The sequence below is a fragment of the Delphinus delphis genome, chromosome 18, assembly GCF_949987515.2.
Source record: "Delphinus delphis chromosome 18, mDelDel1.2, whole genome shotgun sequence".
Taxonomy (NCBI): Eukaryota; Metazoa; Chordata; class Mammalia; order Artiodactyla; family Delphinidae; genus Delphinus; species Delphinus delphis.
Genome location: NC_082700.1, coordinates 77832218 through 77855974, shown reverse-complemented (window position 1 = coordinate 77855974; position 23757 = coordinate 77832218). Strand labels below are relative to the sequence as shown.

General features: G+C 54.8%; 1 protein-coding gene across 3 annotated transcripts; it reads left to right on the top strand.

Annotated features, from left to right (window-relative positions):
- The first annotated feature begins 1265 nt into the window (after positions 1-1265).
- Positions 1266-23547, top strand: GRTP1 (growth hormone regulated TBC protein 1). 3 transcript variants are annotated; one of them, XM_059995881.1, is made up of 9 exons: positions 1266-1425; positions 1705-1856; positions 6981-7139; positions 9554-9678; positions 11618-11714; positions 15151-15323; positions 15395-15580; positions 21377-21616; positions 23246-23532. In XM_059995881.1, exons 1-9 carry the CDS (start codon positions 1379-1381, stop codon positions 23333-23335), a joined length of 1269 nt encoding a protein of 422 aa, XP_059851864.1. In that variant the 5' UTR covers positions 1266-1378; the 3' UTR covers positions 23336-23532. The 3 variants fall into 3 exon arrangements, with proteins under 3 accessions (XP_059851864.1, XP_059851866.1, XP_059851865.1); XM_059995883.1 differs by lacking the exon at positions 21377-21616 and having other exon boundaries at positions 23246-23506; XM_059995882.1 differs by lacking the exons at positions 9554-9678; positions 11618-11714 and having other exon boundaries at positions 23246-23547.
- The last annotated feature ends 210 nt before the right edge of the window (positions 23548-23757 follow it).

Here is a 23757-nt window from a genome sequence, read left to right as displayed (position 1 = left end):
TTCCCTCAAAGTAAAAGGCACGCAAGGCTGGGATCGCATTTCTGTTCAATCGCAGGCGGCGCACAGAGGTGACTCATGCGGCCAAGATGTGCGCAGAAGTGGGAAGAGGCAGTGGGAGGAGGGAGCCCCTTTGGGGAGCAGAGCAGACGTGTGGGCTGTTAACCCCAGGTCACCCCAGATGGCAATTCTGCAGGGCCCAGCCCACCATCCATCAACTGGGCTGGAGGAGCCCCAGCCAGCCAGCTCTTTGGACATTGTGGTCCCGGCAGGGCTTGGCCCAGGGACAGGGTTGGAGGCAGGTGTCTGTGGAGGGGCTGGACCTCCTCCCCTAGTCTGGTTTGGGGAGGCGGGGAGGGACAGGGCAGATCTCCCTGGGGGTGGGGCTGCAGGGATGAAGATCCACTTACTTGGGGCTTCTCTGGTGGCGCAGTGGTTAAGAATCCACCTGCCAATGCAGGGGACGCGGGTTCGATCCCCGGCCCGGGAAGATCCCACATGCTGCAGAGCAACTAAGCCCGTGCGCCACAACTGCTGAGCCTGCGCTCTAGAGCCTGCAAGCCACAACTACTGAGCCCGCGAATCACAACTACTGAAGCCCGTGCTCCGCGCCCGCTCACAGCAACTAGAGAAAGCCCGCGCGCAGCAACAAAGACCCAACACAGCCAAAAAAATAAATTAAAAAAAATCCACTTGTTTATGTGTTGCTCTCAGGTCTTAAGTGTAGGTTGAAAAAGACCAAGTAAAAAATAAGACGACCTTTTTCTGCAAAAAGAACATTAAAATAGCAGTCATAGGTCAGAACGCCGGCCTTTGGACCTGCGGGTCACTGAGGTTTGGAGTGCTGTCAGAAGACTCCAAACTGGATTGATCTCCTCCAACCTTTGCTCCAGGCCCGAAAGGCCAGGGGGTGGGGGATGAGGGGTGGTACCCGCCGCACCTGTCCGGCCAGCCTTGCCAGGTTGAGTCCCCAGTCCCGCCCCAGGTGCCGCAAATCCCACCCACCCCGGTCTCCCCATCCCGCCCCCGGTCCACCATCCCCCATCCCGTGCCTCCTCCCTCCCGGCCTCGGGCTCCTCCCGGCCTCCTCCCTCCCAGGCTCCGGGCTCCAGCTGCTTCTGGCGCAGGAGCAGGTGCAGCCCCTCCCGCCCCCTCATCCCTTCGGGCCCCGCCCTGTCCCTCCCGCGCCAGCCGCGCCCCCGCCCTCCCCTGACATTCCCATTCCTCCCCCCCGCCCTCCTTCCCCGCCCCTCCCCCACCGCCAGCCCCGCCTCCCGGCGCCCGCGGCCCGGCGGAAAGACCGGAGGCGCCCCGAGTCCCGGGAGGTGGACTTGGCACCCCCGGCCCCGCGGCCCGGGCGCCCCCTCCCGCCCCTTTCGGCATGGAGTCTGCGGGGCGCGCGCAGGCGGCGCGGGACCGCGTCCCCAGGTAGGCGCACGAGGCCCGGGCGCTCCTGGCCCAGCCCGGGGTAGCGGGCGCGAGTGCCGGTGGCGTGGAGCCGGCGGGCGCGGTGGTGCCCGGCGCCTGCGCGCCCCTGGGCGGCCCCTGCGCTGCGCACGCGCCCGCGCTCGGCCCGCCGCCCCTTCCTGCACCCGGGAGGGTGGGGCGGAACACGCGCCCCCCACGGGGGGCCCCGGGCGCCGGGCGCCGCAGGTCCCACGTTCCACGTGCGCGCGGAACTTTACTCTGGGTCTTTTTGTGTCATAGGATCGATCCGTACGGGTTTGAAAGGCCTGAGGACTTTGATTATGCAGCTTATGAAGAATTTTTTTCCACCTATCTGACGATACTCACCAGAAGAGCCATAAAATGGTCCAGACTGCTAAAGGGAGGCGCTGGTGTCCAGAAGAGTGTGACACGTGAGTTCGGAGCCTGATCCTCCAGGCGCGCAACAAGTGACCCGACCGACGGGTGACGGGCGCGCCAGGGGGGTCAGGGCTTGGGGTTCCTTCGGGTCTCGGATCTCGGGGGGAAGGCTGCCGCGAGCCCGGCTCGTATCCCGCGCAGGCTCGCAGGTGAGGGCGCTGCACGGTCAAGGTGCAGGCCCTCCTTTCTTCCCTCCGGCATGAGGCCTGCTTGTCCTTTGAGATGGATGGAGACCATGGCCTTCTTTCCAGAAGAAGGTGGATTTCCTGCTCCTCCAAATGAGAGTGGCCAGGGCTGTGCCCTTGCGCGGTTCTGGGCAGAGCTCTCCCTGACCCCCGCAGAGTGAAAGCGGGGTCCTTCCTGCACCCCCCCACCTCTTCCCCTGCTCTCCTTGGGGTTCTTCCCCAGCCCCAGGCTGTGCCCTCGCCTCCTTCAGGTCTGGATTGGATTGCCACCTCCAGGAGGCTTTCCCGTCTCACCTCACAGCCCCACACTTCCTGTCCTTTCTTTGCCTGTTTTCTGTTCCTCCCTGTCTTATGCGGTGTGGGTCCTGCTTATTTTATCCTTTGTTTCCCCTGCTGGGATCAAAGACCCCTCCCTGCCGGCTGGCTTGAATGGATGATTGCTTCAGTGTTTGTTGAGTGAATGAATGGAGTGTTTGCCTGCAGTGTTCCTCGCGCTGTGGATAGAGGGTAGACCGTGGGTACCTGCGGGCAGGTGGTGAGGGGTGGACGGGGATGTGCCCCGGGGAGCTAAGGAAACTCAAGTATGTGGGGCAGAGGGGCTGCTGGGGCTTCCTGACCTGGGACATTAATGACAATTAAGGGGTGAGGGTGGGGGTCCCAGCCACCAGGTACTGAGTTGTGACCAGAGTATTAGGGGTGTGGTGAGGAGGGCCCGGCGGTGGAACAGGGGCCCTGCACCAGGTCACAGGTGGGCACACGTTGCACCACCAGGCAGAGAGAAGTCAGTGTTTAAGCAAGGGGGTGACAGGTCAATTTTTGCCTTTAAAGGGGCCCCCAGAGGGGCCCCAGTATGCAGGAGATGCTTGTGAAATACTTGTGGGATTAATACGGGGGGGTGGGGTGGAGGCAGGTGGACCTGGACCTCGGCCTCACCCTGGGCTTCACCCTCAACCAGGCCCTCCCTCCTCAAGGCTGTTACTGGTGGGCAGTGTTTAGTAAAAACATGGGTAAACTAGTGTTTCATATAATCATCAGCCTGAAGGGACCTCAAAGGTTGACCCTTCTTGCTTTCCAGACCCCGAAGCTAATATCCTGCATGATTGTACGCCGAGGTCCATCCCTGCGTTGCTGCTGGTGTTAACGTGTTTCCAGCAGACCTCGGCTTCATTTTTTCCCTTTTGATTTGTTTTTAAACGTTACACACAAATATATAAAAATAAATTTAATTTTTGCACATGGGAAAACATCGTAATCACACTAAAAGATGTGAATTGAATTCAGTTTCTCTGCTGCCCAGGCCCCAGTCTCCCGTAGAGGTGACCGCTGGCGACTGTCCCACGTCCCCCCAGGAACAGGGCGCACTCTCGGGCTGTTGTTTGCTTTTTAATGCAGGACCAACCTAGACCCAGGGGTCCAGCTGACCCACAGGTCAGTTAACGCAGAGAATCATGGCAAGATGTACATGTGCGCATGAGCCTTTGTTTTTATCTGAAACACACGTGCATGTTTATTCCTCTTTGATTTTGTCATTTGATTCTATCCTGTCATCTTTTCTTTGAACAGGGAGGGTCCACCAATTCTGTATCTTTCCTGCCGGAGCCGTACTTAACGCGTTGTATCTATTTTGCAGTGTCGGGGTCTTTTTTTCCAGGTGGATCGGGAGTAACAGCACTCTGAGTGCAGAATCCTTCCAGATCTCTAGTCTTTTCCTCGACTTTTGAGGTGGTCTGATTTAAAGGTTTTGTTTTGTTTTTGCTTTTGCCTTTTGGAGCACTTATCAACTTTTTCTGAAAATTTAACTTGCTTTTATTGAAGTAACAATTATTTTTCTGCTTTAATTTTTTTTTTTTTTTTTTTTTTTTTTTTTTTTTTTTTTGCGTTATGTGGGCCTCTCACCGTTGTGGCCTCTCCTGTTGCGGAGCACAGGCTCCGGACGCGCAGGCTCAGCGGCCATGGCTCACAGGCCCAGCCGCTCCGCGGCATGTGGGATCCTCCCGGACCGGGGCACGAACCCGTGTCCCCTGCATCGGCAGGCGGACTCTCAACCACTGCGCCACCAGGGAAGCCCTTTTGCTTTAATTTTTAAAAAATATATGCAACCTTCGTTAAACTGTCTGATCATGGCAGCGAGTATACTTGGCGTACAGGTTTAGGAGCAAATATACTTGATCCCTGGTGAGCCTTTGGCCTGGGGATGGGGTCACCGTCGAGCTGAAGCGGAGAGCATAGTGACCTGAAGTTCTTTCAGGAAATCCAGCGAGAGGCATGTGGGCTCGCAGGGTTCTGTGGGCCAGGGCGTTGCCACTGGAGCTGGTGTGGCTTCCGGGTGTGACGGCCGGGGAGGCTGCAGCACCCACAGGGCTCCGAGGGAGGGGCAGTCGGCATAGACAGCAGTGGACGTGTGATCCAGGAAATGGACATCCAGTTTTTTCCTGCCAGACGTTCCGGGCTGGCCGTGGTGCCGTCGGGGGTGTGGCATCCCAGGGAGGGGAGGCCGTGTGAGGGCTGTGGGACCCAGCTTGTGCGGTCAGAGCCAGGCAGCCGCGTTTGGAGCCCTGCCCCTGACACCAGCAAGCACGCCCGAAGACCACCTTTGCTCTCGTGCCTTCACCGTTTCTGGCTTTTTGGGTCCTACTGTGTTCGTTCTCTTTTTTTGAGAGGACTTCGGTCTTGTCTCCAGTCACACGATTACCCACGAATCCTGGCATCCAGCAAGTCTTCAGATGACAGCTGAAACTCACCCTGCTTGAGGACGCCAGCTATGGATACGATGAAGCTTTTCTTTTTCTTCTTCTTTTTCTTTGTCTGTGGCGAGTATCCACCGGGAGCCTGAGATCGCTTGCTCTCAGTGCTCGACCTGGAAACTGCCTTTACGTTCCTTTCCGCCTTGGTGTAAAGGCACTTGGTGAGGGAAAAGCTCCGTCCCGTTTGCTTCTTCTGTGTCTCCTGCCTGGTGGGCTAGGGTATTAGCACCATCTAAATGAGAATGAAGTTGCAAAACATATTTTAAAGACAAATATAAAAGACCTGGGAATCTGCTTAACTTTTTAGGGGCAGACGGCTGGGAGTTAATTCTTTGCGGCTTTTACCATATATTTTACACTTCTCCAAATGGCCAGGAGGACGCATGGGTTAGCCCTGCCCTTGGGGAAGCGTCAGTCTCTGAGGATGGGAAAACCGTTTTCTTTCTCTTCCAAAGAAACTTAGTAAATTCAGATAACAAACAACGAAAATAACAGAAGCCTTTATTCTCTGAAACTTCTGGGTGTTGTTACTGCTCTTAAGGCAGCCGAGAGCCCCGAGTCCTGACTGTGTTTCAGGCACTGGGCTGTGCTTTGTTCCCATTTCACAGGTTAAGAGACTGAGGCCTGCTCAAGGTTGGGGCTGGTGAGGCAGTGTGAGGCGTTTAACCAGTGTGCACTTTCCTTTTTATACTTTATATTAATTTTAAAAACTTTGCAGTGACATTCGCTCTTCTTGGCGTACAGGTCTGTGAGTGTAGACAAATGCAGTTAGGTAATCCCCGCCGCAGGTGAGGTTCAGAACAGTCGGTCGCCTTCAGGAGCCCCTCCTGCGCGATCCTGGGCAGCGGACCTGCAGGCCTGGACGTCGGCAGAGGCCTGGGTGGGTGTGGCGGCAGCTACAGGGCAGCGGGAGGGGCCCTGAAGGTGTGTTGGCGTCTCTCTCCGTCTATGTAGTTCTTTGATGTCTCTTTGCAGATGTGTTGTTAGATTTATACCTAAATATTTCTCCTTTCATTTTTGGTGCTGTCGTAAGTGATACTGTCTCAGTGTTTTTATTTCAGCGGTTTGCTGTTCATACGTGGAGTTACTGTTGATTTCTGCGTGTCCTTTCCTTTTGCTCCGTCTCAGTGGGAATGGCCCCTTCCCAAGTTAGGCCTGACCTGTCCGTCCCCTTGCTGTTGCGTGAAGAGGATTAATTCACTCTGGGTGCGGCTGGTCACGCTGACCCCTGAGGGCTCCTGTAAATCATACTAAGTTGGAGGGTAGACTTCAAAACGTCACGTCCCCATAACAGAATGACCAGACCAAGCCACGCTGGCCAAGGACGTTCTGGCCCAGACGCGATCCTACAACATGCTTCTAAACTGGCAAAGCGTTTCTCGAGTTTTCTTTGCCTTTGGCGGATGGTGTTAAAATCTGTCCTTTCCTCCCTCTGGGCATCCCTCGTCATCCCGCATCCTTCTGCACACGTTTGCCGTGCGTTTGCTGTCCCACACGCCCTCCCAGGAGCAGGCAGTGCTCGAGGCATGGCCTCCGGGAAGCCTCTTTTCAGATGCTCCCGTACAGGTGACCGTCAGTTTGAGTGACAAGATTTTAGCGATGCTGCTTTTCTTGACCGTAGCCTATGATCTTTTTCTGTTAAATACGGCTGGTGCCTCAGCGTCCGGCACAGGCCGAGGAGCGGGCAGGGTGGGGAACGGAGGTGACCCTCACAGCGCGTATTCTTGTGCTGACAGCGAGCTAGAGGTACCAGGGCTGCTGCAGCCTCCGGACTGTGCTTAGCCTGGGGACGGAGAACGGAATTCTGTAACGAGCGCATGTATCGATTTGGTGGAGGTGCGTGAAGTTTTGCACCTTTTTTTTTTTTTTTTTTTTTGCGGTACGTGCGCCTCTCACTGTTGTGGCCTCTCCCGTTGCGGAGCACAGGCTCCGGACGCGCAGGCTCAGCGGCCATGGCTCACGGGCCCAGCCGCTCCGCGGCATGTGGGATCCTCCCGGACCGGGGCACGAACCCGTGTCCCCTGCATTGTCAGGCAGACTCCCAACCACTGCGCCACCAGGGAAGCCTTGCACCTTTTTTTATGTCTGATTGAATGATTTCGGCGAGAGCCAGAAGCAAGCTCTGTGGTTTCTGGCCTCGGGAAGCGCCCAGCGGTCTGGGTAAAGCTGCCCCTTCCCTCCGTTTCAGTGAAGCGCTACATCCGGAAGGGCGTCCCGCTGGAGCACCGGGCCCGCGTCTGGATGGGGGTGAGCGGAGCCCAGGCCCAGATGGACCAGAACCCCGGCTACTACCTCCATCTCCTCCAGGGAGAGAAGGATGACAGCCTGGAGGAGGCCATCAGGACAGGTGACGCACGGGGTCCGTCCCCTGGGATATGGGGGCTGGGCGCCACCCCCAGAAGGAGACTGTTAGCACCCGGTGATGCTGTGATGTTGATGAGGAAAGTTACGTGGTTAAAGCTGATTTCAGTTTTCTGAAAGGAAAATCAAAACTCAGGCATTCACGAGGGGAGGAGAGTGATTTGAACCGGCTCAGGAAATATTTGTGTGTCTAGCTAGGTGGTAAGGAAAATGGTGCCAGAAAGACCACATTTCTGAGAAGAATCCCTCCAGGAACGCGAGGCCGCTGAGCTAGCAGTCAGTACAGGAGGGACGTGGGCTGGGTGACCCCCGCGGACTCGCAGACACAGCTGCGCGCGTGCAGGAAGCCACACACCAGAGACCTCTCTTTATGTCATACTCTGAGTGTCCAGGCTCTTCAGAGTTCAACGTACTCAAAGAAATGTTTAACCTGGATTGAATAATTAGATTTTTAGGAAATACACCTGCCTCTCTGGCCGTAACAGCTTTTGAGAACTACAGATTTAAACACAAATACTTCATTTAAAAAATTTGATTACTGTAAATGTCAGGTTGGACTGACTTGTAACGTTGAGAAAGTGGTGTGTCCCCAGCGTGAGAGCTGGAGACGGGGTGGGGGGCACTGGGGCGCTGAGCCTGCTGGCTGCACCCTGATGCCACGGCAAACCCCGGCCAAAGGGCTCAGAACAGACGCTGCCATGGCCCTGCGGGCGCACGTGCGGGGGTCCCTCCGCAGGGCCAGACGTGCTGATTCAGGGCGGGAAGAGACCTCAGGTCCAAGCGAAGGCCGATCGTGTTAAATAAGGTAGAATGTGGCTGTTTGTTTGAAAAATGAATTTTAAAGGATCTATTTAGTGCAGAGTTTTTGATACATAAAATTGACCTTTCTGTCTTTCCAAACTGAACCTCTGTCCCCATTAAACACTAACTCCCCATCCCCTCCCCCGCCTCCCACCGTCCACTCTCTGTCTCTATTGACGCCTCTAGGGACTTCATATGGCTGGAATGACAACAGTATTTGTCCTTTTGCGTCCGGCTTATTTCACTGAGCGTGATGGCCTCGAGGTTTGGCCTCAAGGTTCACCCATGTTGAGCATGTGTCGGGATTCCCTTCCTTTCTGAGGCTGAACAACGTTCTGTTATGTGTAGAGACTGCGCTATGTTTACCCATCATCTGTCCACGGGCACTTGGTCTGCTTCCCCCCTCTGGCCACTGTGAGTTATGCTGCACGAACGGGGGTGTGCAAGTGATTCTTTGAGACCCTGCTTTCCGTGTTTTGGGTACATGCGCAGAAGTGGAATTGCTGGGTCCTGTGACGATTCTAGGTCTACTTTTGAAGGGTCTGGATCAGTCGTTTTATAGGGACAGTAGAGCGGGTGCTTCGTGCCACGGAAGTGCAGACCAAACGTCCCGCTGCGTCTGCCTCCAGCATGGCAGTGGGGTAGGCGTAGAGAGATTTCAAAACACGGAGAAACGTCTCATCATAGAAGACGTTACGTGGCCACGAGCACTGATCACTCGAGTCTGAATTAGTGAAAAGCACACAATTCCCTGTGGTGGATGCCAGTTTTTGGAAGGTTCAGAATTCCAGGAAAAAACTCTTCTTTGTAAAAAACATACAATGAAAATTTACGTGCTTCGAGGCAGGCAGTGTGCTGTTCAGCTCAGAGCTGGTTTTCGTGGGCAGAGACCAGGCCTGGGCCAGAGCCCGGGGGCAGAATTCCTGCAGCAGTGGGGAGGCCTCCAGCCGTCAGCTGTGTCCGAGAGTCCCGCTGTCACGTGGACACCATTGCTCTGATCCAAGCAGGGCCAGCGGTTGTTAGTTGACCCCCGCCCTCCTTGCTCTGCCCGCGTCCTCGCTTCACAGGATCGCAGCTCCTTAAGGCAGGCGTCCGGCCCGGGCGGGGAGGGGGGCCAAGCAGCAGCAAGAGGCGGCCGGACTGTCCTGCAGACAGAAGCCGGCAGCGATGAGCTTATCTCGGGCTCAGTTTTCCCTTTTGTCTGTTTCTCTCTAAACGGGAATCTCAGGGTGTCCTGCCTCCTTATGTGTTCAGTCTTCAGAACTGGGAAAATTCTCCGAAGTTTTATGTAACCTGTTCACCTGTCACCCCACCTCATCCCCGGCTAAGCGGGGGGCGTGGGGATGGCAGGAACCGCCAGGGCCCGAGCAGCCCGGCCTTATCCAAGGATCCCGCTCTGTCGTCCTTGCTGACTCCAGAGGAAGGGCTGCTGTGCCCACCTGTGTCCCCGGGCCGGGCTGCCGCGGGACAGGGGCCCCGGGGGGCCGCCTCTGCGCCCCCGAGGCCGGCTGATGGTGGAGGTCAGGAAGGGTCCGGGTCCGTCGCAGAGCCGTCTCTGTCCCCAGCCCTGAGCGGCCTGCGCCGCGGATTTCCTCACAGACATGAACAGGACCTTCCCTGACAACGTGCGGTTCCGGAAGGGCTCGGACCCCTGCTTGCAGAGGACCCTGTACAACGTGCTGCTGGCCTACGGGCACCACAACCGTGGCGTGGGCTACTGCCAGGTGAGCCCCCGGCGCCCGCAGCCCCGGCAGGGACGTCAGCCTGGTCCTGGGCTGCCAGGCCCTCCCCGACACAGGCTGGGACTTCACCGTCTCCCAGCAGTGCCAGCCACGGAGACGGGGCGGGGGGAAGGGGAAGCAGCTGAGTGAACACGGGCTGCGGTGACCAGTATCCTCTCGTCCTGGTGCAGATGCTGGGCACGTGTGTGTGTGTCTGAGCGTGCACGCGTGAGGTGGGCCGGCCCTTTGAGGCTGTTTCCAGAAGCCGGATCAGCCGGCAGTAGGAGGTGACAGGGGTCGTGCTTCCTGCTGCGCGGAGCTGCCCGTCAGGTGGCAGGAATCAGTTCTCATTCCTCCCTGGAGACTCTCCTTCTGGAGCATCGAAGGGACAGTGTTCACGGCCTGGAAAGCGAGGGGAGCTGGGTCGGGAGGCGAAGGGACCGCGCCCTCCCGCCGTGCACTCCGGAGGCTGCCGGGTCCCGGCGGGTGTGGGCAGGGGCCAGGGGCTGCGGCTGGGGGCTCCTGTCCCTGCGTGTGAGGCCTCTGCCCCCCGAGCCGGAGGCCAGGCCAAAGCGTCCCCGAGAGGAAGACAGGCCCTGGGCGGTAGCACCTACGGCCCCCGGTGGCTCCAGGGCTGGGACCACGAGCGCCGGGCCGGGGGCAGGGGACACGGATGCCTACTCGGGGCGGCCCCGGCAGCTCGTGTCCCATGTGGACGGCACGTGGTGTGGCCTCGGCTCCGGGGGGACGGGGGGTCGCGGGAAGGAGTGAGGCAGGAGCTTTGAAAAGACCAGCAGCAAAGACACGTGAGGACGCCGTTCACAGAGCGGCCGGTGTGATCCCCAGGTTGTTTTCAGGCCGCTGTTCCGCAGCGGGTACATGCGGGAAAGACGCAGCTGGGCAGATCTGTTCTTCCGAGGTAATCCCTGTCGCTGTCACTTGTTACGACTGCCCTTAACGTCCTGTCCTGGGGCAGGAGCTGGCCTTCAGGAGTGGGAGAGACAGGGCAGCTGAGAAACTGTCCTTAGATTATTCTAGCTGCTGTTCTTGTGGGTCTTAAAAATAGGGTTAAAAAATAACCCACACAATTTTAAACATGAGCCTGATGGAAATACACGCATGTGTGTACACACACACACACACACACACACACACACACGTATGAGCTTCCCGTGGGTGCCGTGACATCGTGCCGCCGGCTGAGAGGCGCACAGGACAGGAGTCGGTCGTCTCTCAGCCCCGCAGGCAGGAGTCCGAGGTCCGGGGGTCGGGGAGCTGGCTTCTCCATGGCTGTCTCGCTGGTGACCCGTAGCCTCTGTGGGGGGTGTGTCTGGGTCCAAATTCAACTTGTTGGTTGACGAGAGCTGGATTTTCCCCTTATTGCTAGAGAAATACGTGCTTATTTTAGAAGTTGTAGAGAAGCAGCAAAGAAGAAAGTGGAAGTCACCCGAAACCCAGTCTGGCAGGAGGGGCGCTGACTCGGCGCTCAGCCACCGCTGCTACCTTCCGGGTCCGCCCGCCCCTGGCGGCGGCTGAGGGTCCTGAACTGTGTGTACATGGCAGCGTCTGCCCCCTTGGCGCTGTGCACCCTGAATTTCCCCAAATGGGCTCTATCACGAGATTCCACTTCAACGTCCCCGAGCGTCAGACCACGCGCCTTACCGCTCTTAGGAAGTGTGGTCACTGGTGTAGTTTCCCCCCAATAGTTTAATGCACACGAGGCCCTGGCCTGCTCTAAGTCAGGAGTCATGGGCCCAGCTACACGTGTCGCTAGACGGCAGAGCCTCAGACGCCGTAGCTCCACTGAAGGGTCGTTCCAGAACCAGGCAAGCTTTAGGGAAGAGCCAGGGACACGGAAAGTTAGCCGTTAGCCGGGCGATTACAGAGTCTGCGGGTGGTCCCGACCTCAGTGAGTTCCTTTGGTTCTTTTGTCTAATTTCAGGGAATGAACTTTCTAGCGGGCTATCTGATTCTGGTGACAAGGAGTGAAGAGGAGTCCTTTTGGCTGTTGGACGCCCTTGTTGGCAGAATACTCCCGGGTACGTTGAGTCCTCGCGGTAAGAGTGGAACTGTCGCTTTCTGGTGTTGCCGAGACGATGTCACTGACAAGTCAAGACGTGACGAAACGGAAGGAACTGTCTGAGAGTCGAGGTCGAAAACCTTCTTGCAGTTGAGTTGAGATAGGAGCGCGATAGATGCAGGTCCCAGCAGGCGGCGATGCGTCTCGGGGCCCGGACGTGGCCGAGCGGGCTCTGAGCTCCTCGTCTGGGTCTGCGCCGCTGGCGTCTGGACCGTGGGGACTGTCGCGGCCGTAGTGAGCAGGCCGGCGAGCGGCCGGGCTTCTGTAGCCTTCATTGCTGGGCTCGTGAATGGCCATGGGCGCAGTGACCGTCAGCTGTTGTGGCTACTGCTTTCGAGGTGAAGATCATTCCTCTCGTGCATTTCTACTTTTCTGTTTATTACTGAATGTTAATTGTTGTAGTGAATAAACCACCACCGGTTTCTGTGATGCGCCGCGTAGACGGTGAGCTGCAGAGTAGGGTCCCTTTGGGACAAGAAGTGGCCGGAGCCGTCTGGGGTGGGAGAGGACTTGGGCAGATGTGACCCCCCACAGCCGCGATGGTGGTGCTTGGTCCAGCCGCTGGCAAAGTCCTGGTGACTGTGGACGGGCTCCGGCTGCCCACGCGACGAGCCCTGGTGGTCTTGTCTGCTGTGCCCGCCTCCCCCAGGACCACCCGGGAGAGCAGCCGCCCGTCCTGGAGGCTGCGTGTTCGGATGCGAGGGCGGCCGGGGCCCGTCCAGGCTCCAGGCTCGCCTGCATCCGCTCTCGTCTGGTCCGTGGAGCAGCCACACCACACATGCCAACCACCGAGTCCCCTTCACGGACGGCAGCACGGAGGCCTGGGCTCAGATCCACAGCTCTGGGCCCCCGGGAGGTGAGCCTGGGCGGTGCCGTGAAGAGGGGCCCTCTCCTCGGGCCTGTGCCGCTGTTAGCAAGGGCTGGGGGGATGCCGCCCGCGGGGACGGAGGACGGAGCCTGAACAGCTGTCGGGGAGAAGATGGACAGGCTTCCAGACAAAACGCCAGCACGGCTCCGTGGTCGCCGTTTGCTCAGTTAGGCCAGAGGCTGCATTTTGATGAACGTTCCACCGTGACCGATCCCAGGGGCTCTTCGGGGGTTTGGGGAAGCCTGGTGGCGACACAGCAGCGGGACCGAGATCAACAGAGGCCGTAAGGGCCGACCTAGAGGAACAGAAACGCAACAGTGGCCCCCGGGGTGGTGCGTCGCACAGGCTTATTTTAAGGCCATAAAGTGTCATTTCTGATGATTATTAGGTTCAGTCAACTAAACTACAATGGAAATAGGCCCATCCTTCTGCAAGGACAGGGCATCGTGGCCGGGCTTAGATCACAGGATGGCCCAGACCGAAAATGGCTTCTTTTACGTCAAGATAGTTATGTCTGGGTCTCTTCCTCGGGGGAACCCCTACCCTATCTGCCCTCAGACTGCCGAGCCTGCAGAGAAGGGACGGGGGGTGGGATGGGCTGGGCCAGCTTGGGATGTCACATTGGTGATGAGTCAGCCCACTTACGAACGAACACGCTTGCGTCCTGAGAGCTGGTCTGACCCGTTTCCCCTTGAGACACAGGGGAGCCGGGCGACGATTGCCCCTCCCGGGAGCAGCCCTGCTGAAGCCAGAAGGCGTGGCCCAGACAAGGGCAGGCAGGGCTCATTGTGGGGGCGACAGTACCCGGGCCCCCCGGGCCCACCTGCCCCTGCAGCAGCGCTCCCCTCTCCACGTGCTGACACAGCCGTTGGGCTGTTTGCAAAGTGAGGCGACCCCGGGAGAAGGCCTGGCTTCGGGGAGAAGGCTCAGGCCTGTGGCGGGTGTGGGGTGTGACCTTGACTATTTTGGGAGCTGCCCTAAGCCTGTCTGTAACCGAGAACGAGGCCGTGCTGTGCTCACGGCTCCGCAAATCCGCTGTCTCTGCCGCGCTCTCCTGAGACGGCTCAGCACCTGCAGGACGGGAAGCGGAGCCTGCCCCTTGCCCCCGGGACCAGAGCCAGAGCGCTGCTAGTTGAGAGGACAGGACAGCCAGCGGCCCTAGGGTTTAGGAACAGAAGTGAGAGGAGGGTATGGGAGGGAAGGAAGCTTCAGTGCCAGGTACTTATAACTGAACAGGCTTCTAGTAACTGATTTCTGGGGTCTTTAGTACTGAGCGTGGTTTAGTGTGTGCCCGCGCTCTGAAAATCGGTGGTGTGACTGATGTCGTGTCGATACTCATAATGATTCTATTTTAACCCAAATACTTAATTAACAAGAACGTCTTTCCCTTTGCTGTGGTGAATGACCAAACTGTGTGTGGCAGCGGGCACAGAACGCGTACCAAGTTTTCCTATTTTATTATTTTTTAAAATTATTTATTTTATTTATTTATTTTTGGCTGTGTTGGGTTTTCGTTGCTGCGCGTGGGCTTTTCTCTAGTTGCGGCGAGCAGGGGCTACTCTTCGTTGCGGTGCGCGGGCTTCTCATTGCTGTGGCTTCTCTTGTTGTGAAGCACGGGCTCTGGGCACGTGGGCTTCAGTAGTGTGGCCTGCGGGCTCAGTAGTTGTGGCTCGCGGGCTCTAGAGCACAGGCTCAGTAGTTGTGGCATGTGGGCTCAGTAGTTGTGGCTCATGGGCTCTAGAGCACAGGCTCAGTAGTTGTGGCACGTGGGCTCAGTAGTTGTGGCTCACGGGCTGTAGAGTGCAGGCTCAATAGTTGTGACACACGGGCTTAGTTGCTCCACAGCATGTGGGATCTTCCCGGGCAGGGCTCGAACCCGTGTCCCCTGCCTTGGCAGGTGGATTCTTAACCTCTGCGCCACCAGGAAAGACCCCCTGTTTTATTATTTTATTTTATTCCTGTTTTTACAGCAAAGTTTAAGCTGTCATGTATTATAATACACGACATTAAGCTAGAAAATTCCTTGGCAAGAAAGTGTCCATTCAAAAGACAGTCACGCAGTTGGAAGCATTGGTCTGTCTGATGCTCTCCTGTAACGTTCACCTGCATCTTCTCCATGAGAGGAAAATAGGACACGTGACACAAGAGTGTGGGGGGGTGCCCAGGACACTCTGGGGGGGGTGCCAGGACACTCACACGTTCGGTTTTCCCGTCCGTCAGCGGACACTTGGTTGCCCCCACTGTTGGCTGCCTGATCTTGGGTTGCAAACGTCCCTGCTTCCCATCAGGTTGTGACGGATGCCCAGCGGGGCACTGCTGTCCAGAGTGCTGGGACCTGGGGCCCCACTCTGTGCATTGCTCCCAGGAGTTCCTGCATCCCTGTGGCTGGGACCTTGCCCTGGGTCACCCTCTGGAAAGGGTCGCTGGGCGTGGCCCCCCTCATGGCTAAGGGGGAACGAGGGTCACGGGTGTCAGGGGCTGTGGTTTGTGGGGTCCACGTCCCCGCTTCTCCCCTGTCCCCGTGCAGATTACTACAGCCCCTCGATGCTGGGCCTGAAGACGGACCAGGAGGTCCTCGGGGAGCTGGTAAGGACCAAGCTGCCGGCGGTGGCGGCCCTGATGGACAGTCACGGCCTGCTGTGGACCCTGGTCGTGTCGCGCTGGTTCATCTGCCTGTTTGTGGACGTCCTGCCCGTGGAGGTGAGGGCGCCTGGCTCGGACTGGGGCCGACTAGGCGGCCACGCGCTGACCCGCTGTCTCTGCCTCTGCAGACCGTGCTTCGCATCTGGGATTGTCTGTTCAACGAGGGCTCTAAGATCATCTTCCGGGTGGCACTGACCCTCATCAAGGAACATCAGGCCTTGATCTTGGAAGCTACCAGCGTCCCCGACATCTGCGAGAAGTTCAAGGACATCACCAGAGGGAGCTTCGTGACCGAATGCCACACCTTCATGCGGGTGGGTGTCAGCGCCCTGCCGCCTCCCTGCGCGGGCTGCCCGGCCCTCCCCCCTAAGCAGCCCAGGGAGGGGCTCCAGCCCTTCCAGGCCAGCTTCTCCTGGAGCCCGGGGTGCCCAGCAGACCCAGGGTGGTCACCCTTGCTCCCCTCCTGCGCCGTCAGCCCAGGGGTGGGGCCGGGTGCCACCTGGGGCCCCCCAGGGAGCCCCGTCACATCCACACCTTGGTTTCTCCCGGGCCTGGGAGGTGACCGCCCCCATCCCAGGCTTTCCCGATGACCCGGTCTACACTGGGCCCCCCATTTCTGTTCAGCCCTACGCCTGTTGACTTCTCTCCGGCCTTGGTGGGGTCATGCCTGTCTGTCCCTCCCCGCTGGGTCCCGGGCCTGGCGCAGGCTGTGTGGACAGCTCAGATCACCTGAGTGAACGAAGTGGATGCTGCGTTCCGCAGGCCCAGGGGGGCGGGGTTTACAGGGACACTGGGACACTGGGATCGGGGGCGAAGCCCAGGCCTGGAGTGACCCTGGGAGGGGGGAGCGCTGACCCAGACGCCCGGCCCGTCGTGTTCTTCAGCTTCCAGTTTGAAACAGCTGCACTGATGGCGTGCCCCCTCCCCCACCCCCCAGGGTACGAGGCCCTGGCGAGGAGGTCCCGCAGCCTAGGGCTGTTAGGTGTTTGGTTTCAGTGAGTGGAGGCCCCGGCGAGGAGGTCCCGCAGCCTAGGGCTGTTAGGTGTTTGGTTTCAGTGAGTGAAGGCCCCGGTACAATTCACCCTTTACCTGGAGATTTCAGAGCTCTTCAGTGCCTTCCACTCAGCGGTGGTGCAGCTGCGTCCCTGGGCCCGGGCGTTTTCTTCTCCCCAAAGGGCGCCCCAGCCCCAGCTAATGCCCTGCTCTGTCCCCGTGGCTCGGCCTCCTGGACTTTGGCGCAAATAGAGTCAGACAGTGCAACTCCGGCGTCCGGCCCTTGGGCTCGGGCTGATGCTTCCGAGGTGGTGTGAGTCTGTCTGTGGAGCAGGGACCCCGCACGCAGTAGGTGCTCAGTTAGTGCGAGTCTGTGTGGAGCAGGGCCCTGCACGCAGTAGGTGCTCAGTTAGTGCGAGTCTGTGTGGAGCAGGGCCCCGCACGCAGTAGGTGCTCAGTTAGTGCGAGTCTGTGTGGAGCAGGGCCCCGCACGCAGTAGGTGCTCAGTTAGTGCGAGTCTGTGTGGAGCAGGCCCCCGCACGCAGTAGGTGCTCAGTTAGTGCGAGTCTGTGTGGAGCAGGGCCCCGCACGCAGTAGGTGCTCAGTTAGTGCGAGTCTGTGTGGAGCAGGGCCCCGCACGCAGTAGGTGCTCAGTTAGTGCGAGTCTGTGTGGAGCAGGGCCCCGCACGCAGTAGGTGCTCAGTTAGTGCGGGCGCCTGGCCTGCTTGTGTGATGGCTGCGGGCGGACGTGTGTCCACGGCGGGTGTGGCCGGTGTTCCAGCCCAAAGGTGTTCTGGGCCCTGTGAGCTGAGTGGACGCAGAGGACTGGCGGGGTGGTCTCCCCACACAGCAGAAAAGCCACTGCGTAAAGACATGTGTCTGCCCACGACAGGTGTGGCCATCATGGGACGCTGCCGGGGAGGTGGCCCTGGTCTTATTTTCTCAGGGGTCGCTACAAAATTGTATATGCATTTCAGCAAAACTGCAGTTCATAGGTCAAACCTCTCTGAAATCCTGTGTGAGAACATCTAGAATTTCCTTGAGAATGAAAGCCGTGATCTCATTGGCAGCTGAGAGCAACGTAACGGGAAGAGGACAGCTGAGCGCATCTGAAGAGTCTGTTCTCAGGGCATCGCCCGCTCAGAACTTGCTCCCAGGTGCTCCCACCCCGCCCCCCAGGCGCCTTCTCTCCTCCTCGTTGTGAAGCAGTTTCTCTGTTACTGGAAGCAAGTCTGAGTCCCTTCCTGCTTCCACTTCTCAAATCTGGTTTCTTCCTTGCTTAGTCTGCTCACCGACGGCCCCGACCGGCTTCCGAGCTGCTGCGGGCAGAGTCAAAACGAAAAGAGCCCACGCAGGAAGGGCAAAAGCAAAATCAGGGCTTCCGTGCAGCAACGGACACCAGCAGCAGAGTGAAGACGGAACTCACAGAACAGGAGAGACTGTGCACACCACGGCTGCTAAGGGGTCAACATCCAGACACACAGAGACCACAGCACAACAAGGAGCCAAGGAATTACATTTAAAAATGGGCAGAGCGGATTTCTCTGGTGGCGCAGTGGTCAGGGGACACAGGTCCGAGCCCTGGTCTGGGAAGATCCCACATGCCGCAGAGCAGCTAAGCCCATGCGCCACAACTACTGAGCCTGTGCTCTAGAGCCTGTGAGCCACAACTACTGAGCCCACATACCACAACTACTGAAGCCCGCATACCTAGAGCTTGTGCTCCACAACAAGAGAAGCCCACGCACCGCAACGAAGACCCAACACAGCCATAAATTTTTAAAAAAGAAAAAGAAAAATGGGCAGAGGGACTTCACTGGCGGTCCAGTGCTTAAAACTCCACGCTTCTAATGCAGGGGGCACAGGTTTGATCCCTGGTCAGGGAGCTAAGATCCCACATGCCGTGCAGCGTGGCCAAAATGTTTTAAAAAAAGTTTTAAATGGGCAGAGGGCCTGAGTAGATCCTATCCAAAAAAGACATACAGGTAGCCAACAGGTACACGAAAAGATGCTCAGTATCGCTCGTCATCAGGGAAATGCAAGTCAAAACCACAGTGAGCTATCGCCTCACACCTGGCCGAATGGCCATCATCAAAAAGACCACAAATAACAAATGTTGGTGAGGATGTGGAGAAAAGGGAACCCTATTCATACATTGTTGGTGGGAATGTAAATTGGTGCAGGCACTGTGAAAAACAGTATGGAGGTCCTCAAAAGACTAAAAATAGAACTACCATAAGATCCAGCAATCCCACTACTGGGCACTTATCCAAAGGAAATGAAATCAGGGTCTCTAAGAGACCCCAGCCCGCCCACGTTCACTGCAGCATCACAGTAGCCAAGGCATGGAAACAACCTGAATGCCCATACAGATGCATGGATAAACAAGACATGGTCCATCCATGCAGCGGGGTTTTATCCAGCCTCGAAAAGGAAGGTCCTGATACCTGCTACCACGTGGATGAACCTGGAGGACATTATGCTGGGTAATTTGTCACAAAAGGACAAAAACTGTCTGATTCCACATATGTGAGGCCCCTGGAGGAGTCAGATTCATAGAGACAGAAGCGGGGTGCTGGGGACAGAGTTGGGTTTGGGAAGATGAGAAGGTTCTGGAGATCTGATGCCCAACATGTGAACATAGCTTACACCGCCCAGCCACACACCCGGAGTGGCTAGGATGTAAATTATTGGTGGGCCAAGAGGTTCGTCGTTTTCTCTGTAAGATGGCTCCGGTAGCACTTAGTTGTCTTTAACTTCATTCAAAACAATTTTGTTCAACAGAGTTTTGGAAGTCCTAGCCACAGCAATTAGAGAAGAGAAAGAAAGAAAAGGAATACAAATTGGAAAAGAAGTAAAACTGTCACTGTTTGCAGATGACATGACACTATACATAGAGAATCCTAAAGATGCCACCAGAAAACTACTAGAGCTAATCAATGAATTCGGTAAGGTTGCAGGATACAAAATTAATGCACACAAATCTCTGGCATTCCTATACACTAATAATGAAAAATAAGAAAGAGAAATTAAGGAAACAATCCCATTTACCATCACAACAAAAAGAATAAAATACCTCGAAATAAACCTACCTAAGGAGGCGAAAGATTTGTACTCAGAAAACTTTATAAAACACTGATGAAAGAAATCAAAGATGACATAAACAGGTGGAGAAATATACAGTGTTCTCGGATTGGAAGAATCAATATTGTGAAAATGACTATGCTATCCAAAGCAATCTGCAGATTCAGCGCAGTCCCTATCAAATTACCAATGGCATTCTTTACAGAATTAGAACAAAAAATTTTACAATTCGTATGGAAACACAAAAGACCCTGAATTACCAAAGCAATCTTGAGAACGAAAAACGGAGCTGGAGGAATCAGGCTCCCTGACTTCAGACTATACTACAAAGCTACAGTAATCAAGACAGTATGGTACTGGCACAAAAACAGAAATATAGATCAATGGTACAGGATAGAAAGCCCAGAGATAAACCCACCCACATATGGGCACCTAATTTACGGCAAAGGAGGCAAGAACATACAATGGAGAAAAGACAGCCTCTTCAATAAGTGGTGCTGGGAAAACTGGACAGCTACATGTAAAAGAATGAAATTAGAACACTCCCTAACACCATACACAAAAATAAACTTCAAATGGATTAAAGACCTAAATGTAAGACCAGACACTATAAAACTCTTAGAGGAAAACATAGGAAAAACACTCTCTGATATAAACCACAGCAAGATCTTTTTTGACCCACCTCCTAGAGTAATGAAAATAAAACCAAAAATAAACAAATGGGACTGAACTAAAAGCTTTTGCACAGCAAAGGAAACCATAAACAAGACGAAAAGACAACCCTCAGAATGGGAGAAAACATTTGCAAATGAAACAACAGACAAAGGATTAATCTCCAAAATATATAAACAGCTCATGGAGCTCAATTTCAGAAAAACAAACAACCCAATTAAAAATTGGGCAGAAGACCTAAATAGACATTTCACCAAAGAAGACGTATAGATGGTCAAAAGACACATGAAAAGATGCTCAACATCACTAATTATTAGAGAAATGCAAATCAGAACTACAATGAGGTATCACCTCACACCAGTCAGAATGGCCATCGTCAAAAAATCTAGAAACAGTAAATGCTGGAGAGGGTGAGGAGAAAAGGGAACCTTCCTGCACTGTTGGTGGGAATGTAAATTGATATAGTCACTATGGAGAACAGTATGGAGGGTCCTTAAAAAACTAAAAATAGAACTACCATATGATGCAGCAATTCCACTACTGGGCATATACCCTGAGAAAACCATAATTCAAAAAGAGTCATGTACCGCAATGTTCACTGCAGCTCTATTTGCAATAGCCAGGACATGGAACCAACCTAAATGTCCATCGACGGATGAATGGATAAAGAAGATGTGTCACATATATACAATGGAATATTACTCAGCCATAAAAAGAATGAAACTGAGATATTTGTAGTGAGGTGGGTGCACCTAGAGTCTGTCACACAGAGTGAAGTGAGTCAGAAAGAGAAAAACAAATACCGTACGCTAACGCATGTATATGGAATCTAAAAAAAAAAAAATGGTGTTGATGAATCTAATGGCAGAGCAGGAATAAAGGTGTAGACAGAGAGAATGGACTTGAGGACAAGGCGGGGGATGGGGAGGGGACGCTGGGGCAAAGTGAGAGAGTGGCATGGACATATATACACTACCAAATGTAAACCAGACAGCTGGTGGGGAGCAGCCGCATAGCGCAGGGAGATCAGCTCGGTGCTTTGTGACCGCCTAGAGGGTGGGATAGGGAGGGTGGGAGGGAGGGAGACGCAAGGGGGAGGGGCTGTGGGGGTGTGTGTGCACGTGGCTGATTCACTTTGTTGTGCGACAGAGGCTAGCGCAGCATTGTGAAGCAGTTATACTCCGATAAAGACATGTTTAAAAAAAAACAATTTTGTTAGATTGTATTGTGACTGCTGTCATATCAGCATCCTTTTAAGAAGACATCAAAATCGGTGAATTTTTGTGTAACCATTTTAATATTGAAGATGGAACGAAAAAAGCAACATTTTCAGCATATTATGCTTTATTATTTCAATAAAGGTAAAAACGCAACCCAAATGCAAAGAGATTTGTGCCGTGTGTGGAGGAGGCGCTGTGGCTGCTGGAACGCGCCAAAGGTGGCTTGAGAAGTTTCGCGCTGGAGATTTCTCGCTGGACGAGGCTCCACCGTCGAGTGGACCAGTTGAAGTTGATAGCGATCAGAGCGAGACATTAATTGTGAACAGTCAACGTTATACCACGTGGAAGATAGCAGACATACTCAAAATCTCCAAATCAAACGTAAATCATTTGAACCAGCTTGGTTATGTTAATTGCTTTGATGTTTGGGTTCCACATAAGTTAAGCGAAAAAAACCCTTCCTGACCATATTTCCACATGCAATTCTCTACGGAAACGTAATGAAAACGTTCCGTTTTTAAAACAAATTGTGATGGGCGATGAAAAGTGGATACTGTACAATAATGTGGAATGGAAGAGATTGTGGGGCAAGTGAAATGAACCATCACCAACCACTCGAAAGGCCAGTGTTCATCCAAAGAAGGTGATGCTGTGTATATAGTGGGATTGGAAGGGAGTCCTCTATTATGAGCTCCTTCCAGGAAACCAAACGATTAATTCCAACAAGTACTGCTCCCAATGAGACCAACTGAAAGCAGCACTCGATGAAAAGCGTCCAGAATTAGTCAACAGAAAACAGCACATAATCTTCCATCAGGATAACGCAAGACCGCATGTTTCTATGATGACCAGGCGAAAGCTGTGACAGCTTGTTACAGTTTGTAAGTTCTGATTCATCCTCGGTATTCACCAGATGTTACATCTTCGGATTTCCATTTATTTTGGTCTTTACAAAATTCTCTTAATGGAAAAAAATTCAATTCCCTGAAAGCCTGTAAGAGGCACCTGGGACAGTTCTTTGCTCAGAAAGGTAAAAGTTTGGGGAAGAAGGAATTATGAAGTTGCCTGGAAAATGGCAGAAGGTAGTGGAACAAAAGGGTGAATACATTGTTCAATAAAGTTCTTGGTGAAAATGAAAAACGTCTTTTATTTTTACTTAAAAGCCGAAGGCACTTTTTGGCCAACCCAATATGTGGGTTTTACCACAAAAACAAAGAAACACCAAAAGAATGAAAATTGGACAAGACGTTACCGAATTTTAATTCCAGGAGCTCAGAGCCTCAGACTTCAGAATCTGAGACATTTTATGGATTGGATTCAAAATTTTTAAAGTACTAAACGTGACCCAAGTGTAACGAAGCAAGACCCTGCGGGCCTTCCCGGGGCAGACCCCTCCCCCACCTCCTCTGCTGTGGCTCCTCGAAGTACCCAGACAGTCGTATCTCACGCACGTTTCCTGAGTTTTTCAGATGCTAAAACCACCAAGGAGTGTGGCCCCCAGCCCTTGTGGCGCCTGAGGATTGATAATGTGACCCTGTGACCTCACCGTCTACCAGAGAACTGTGCAGAGCTGATCACACACCCTGGGACCCCTCCCGCTCTGGTCTTGAAAATGCTTTGCTGAAACCCTTCCGGGAGTTTGGGCCTTTTGGGGGCACAAGCCGCCCATTCTGCTTGCTCGGCCCCGCAGTAAACCCTTCTCTGCTCCAAACTCCAGCCGCCCCACCGGGCTCCCCAGGCCCCTGCCCTCCTGGGGTGAAGGTCAAAGGGGCTGTGCATTCCCAGCGCCACGGCTGGCCGACTGGCCGCATGGGGAAGCCGCAGACTCTTCGGGCAGTGTCTGGGCTGATGGTTGAGTTATTCTGTCACTAACATCCTTTCGGTTTTAAAAAGTGATGGAAACAGGTGACCTTCCTTCGCTCACTGACCAACGGGCCTCAGCCCAGCCTTTACCAGGGGCAGGAAGGGGAAACGCATTGCGGGATCTAAACTAATCCCTTTCTGTTCCAGAAAATCTTCTCGGAGCCTGGGAGCCTGTCCAGGGCCAGCATCGCCAGGCTGAGGGAGCGTTGCCGGGCCCGGCTGCTGGCGCAGGGCTGACCAGCCTTCAGGGCATCGGGCCGCCACCCTCCACACTCCAGCTGGGAGCAATTTAATTGTCATTCTGTAACGTAGCTCTTCAAGTCTAGCTCTTCGTGTTTCTAAATATATATTTTTACCTGAGACACTGATAATATATACGTAACGTGTGCGATTGTGTTTATTCCGTCGGCACCTGTCAGTCTGCATCGGCTCACCAGCCACTGAAAACTAACCCCTAGCAGTGACTTTTGCGTCAGTGTCACTGGTGCCAGTACTTACCGTCCTTCCTGCAGGAGAGCAGTGGCCTCCAGGGGAGGTTTGCGCACGTGACCTCGCTGTAGAAGGTAAGTTTTTCAAATGATTTTTTAAAATTATCGTGTTACGTGACGAATAAACCAGATGCACGTGTGTAAGATTTAAGGCCTGCAAGTCAGATCTGG

Excerpts from the sequence above, each read along its gene's own strand:
- GRTP1 (XM_059995881.1), top strand. The coding sequence starts at position 1,379 with ATGGAGTCTGCGGGGCGCGCGCAGGCGGCGCGGGACCGCGTCCCCAG. Across the intron at positions 1,426-1,704 it reads GCGCGGGACCGCGTCCCCAG|GATCGATCCGTACGGGTTTG; the intron begins GTAGGCGCACGA and ends TTTGTGTCATAG. Across the intron at positions 1,857-6,980 it reads TGTCCAGAAGAGTGTGACAC|TGAAGCGCTACATCCGGAAG; the intron begins GTGAGTTCGGAG and ends CCTCCGTTTCAG.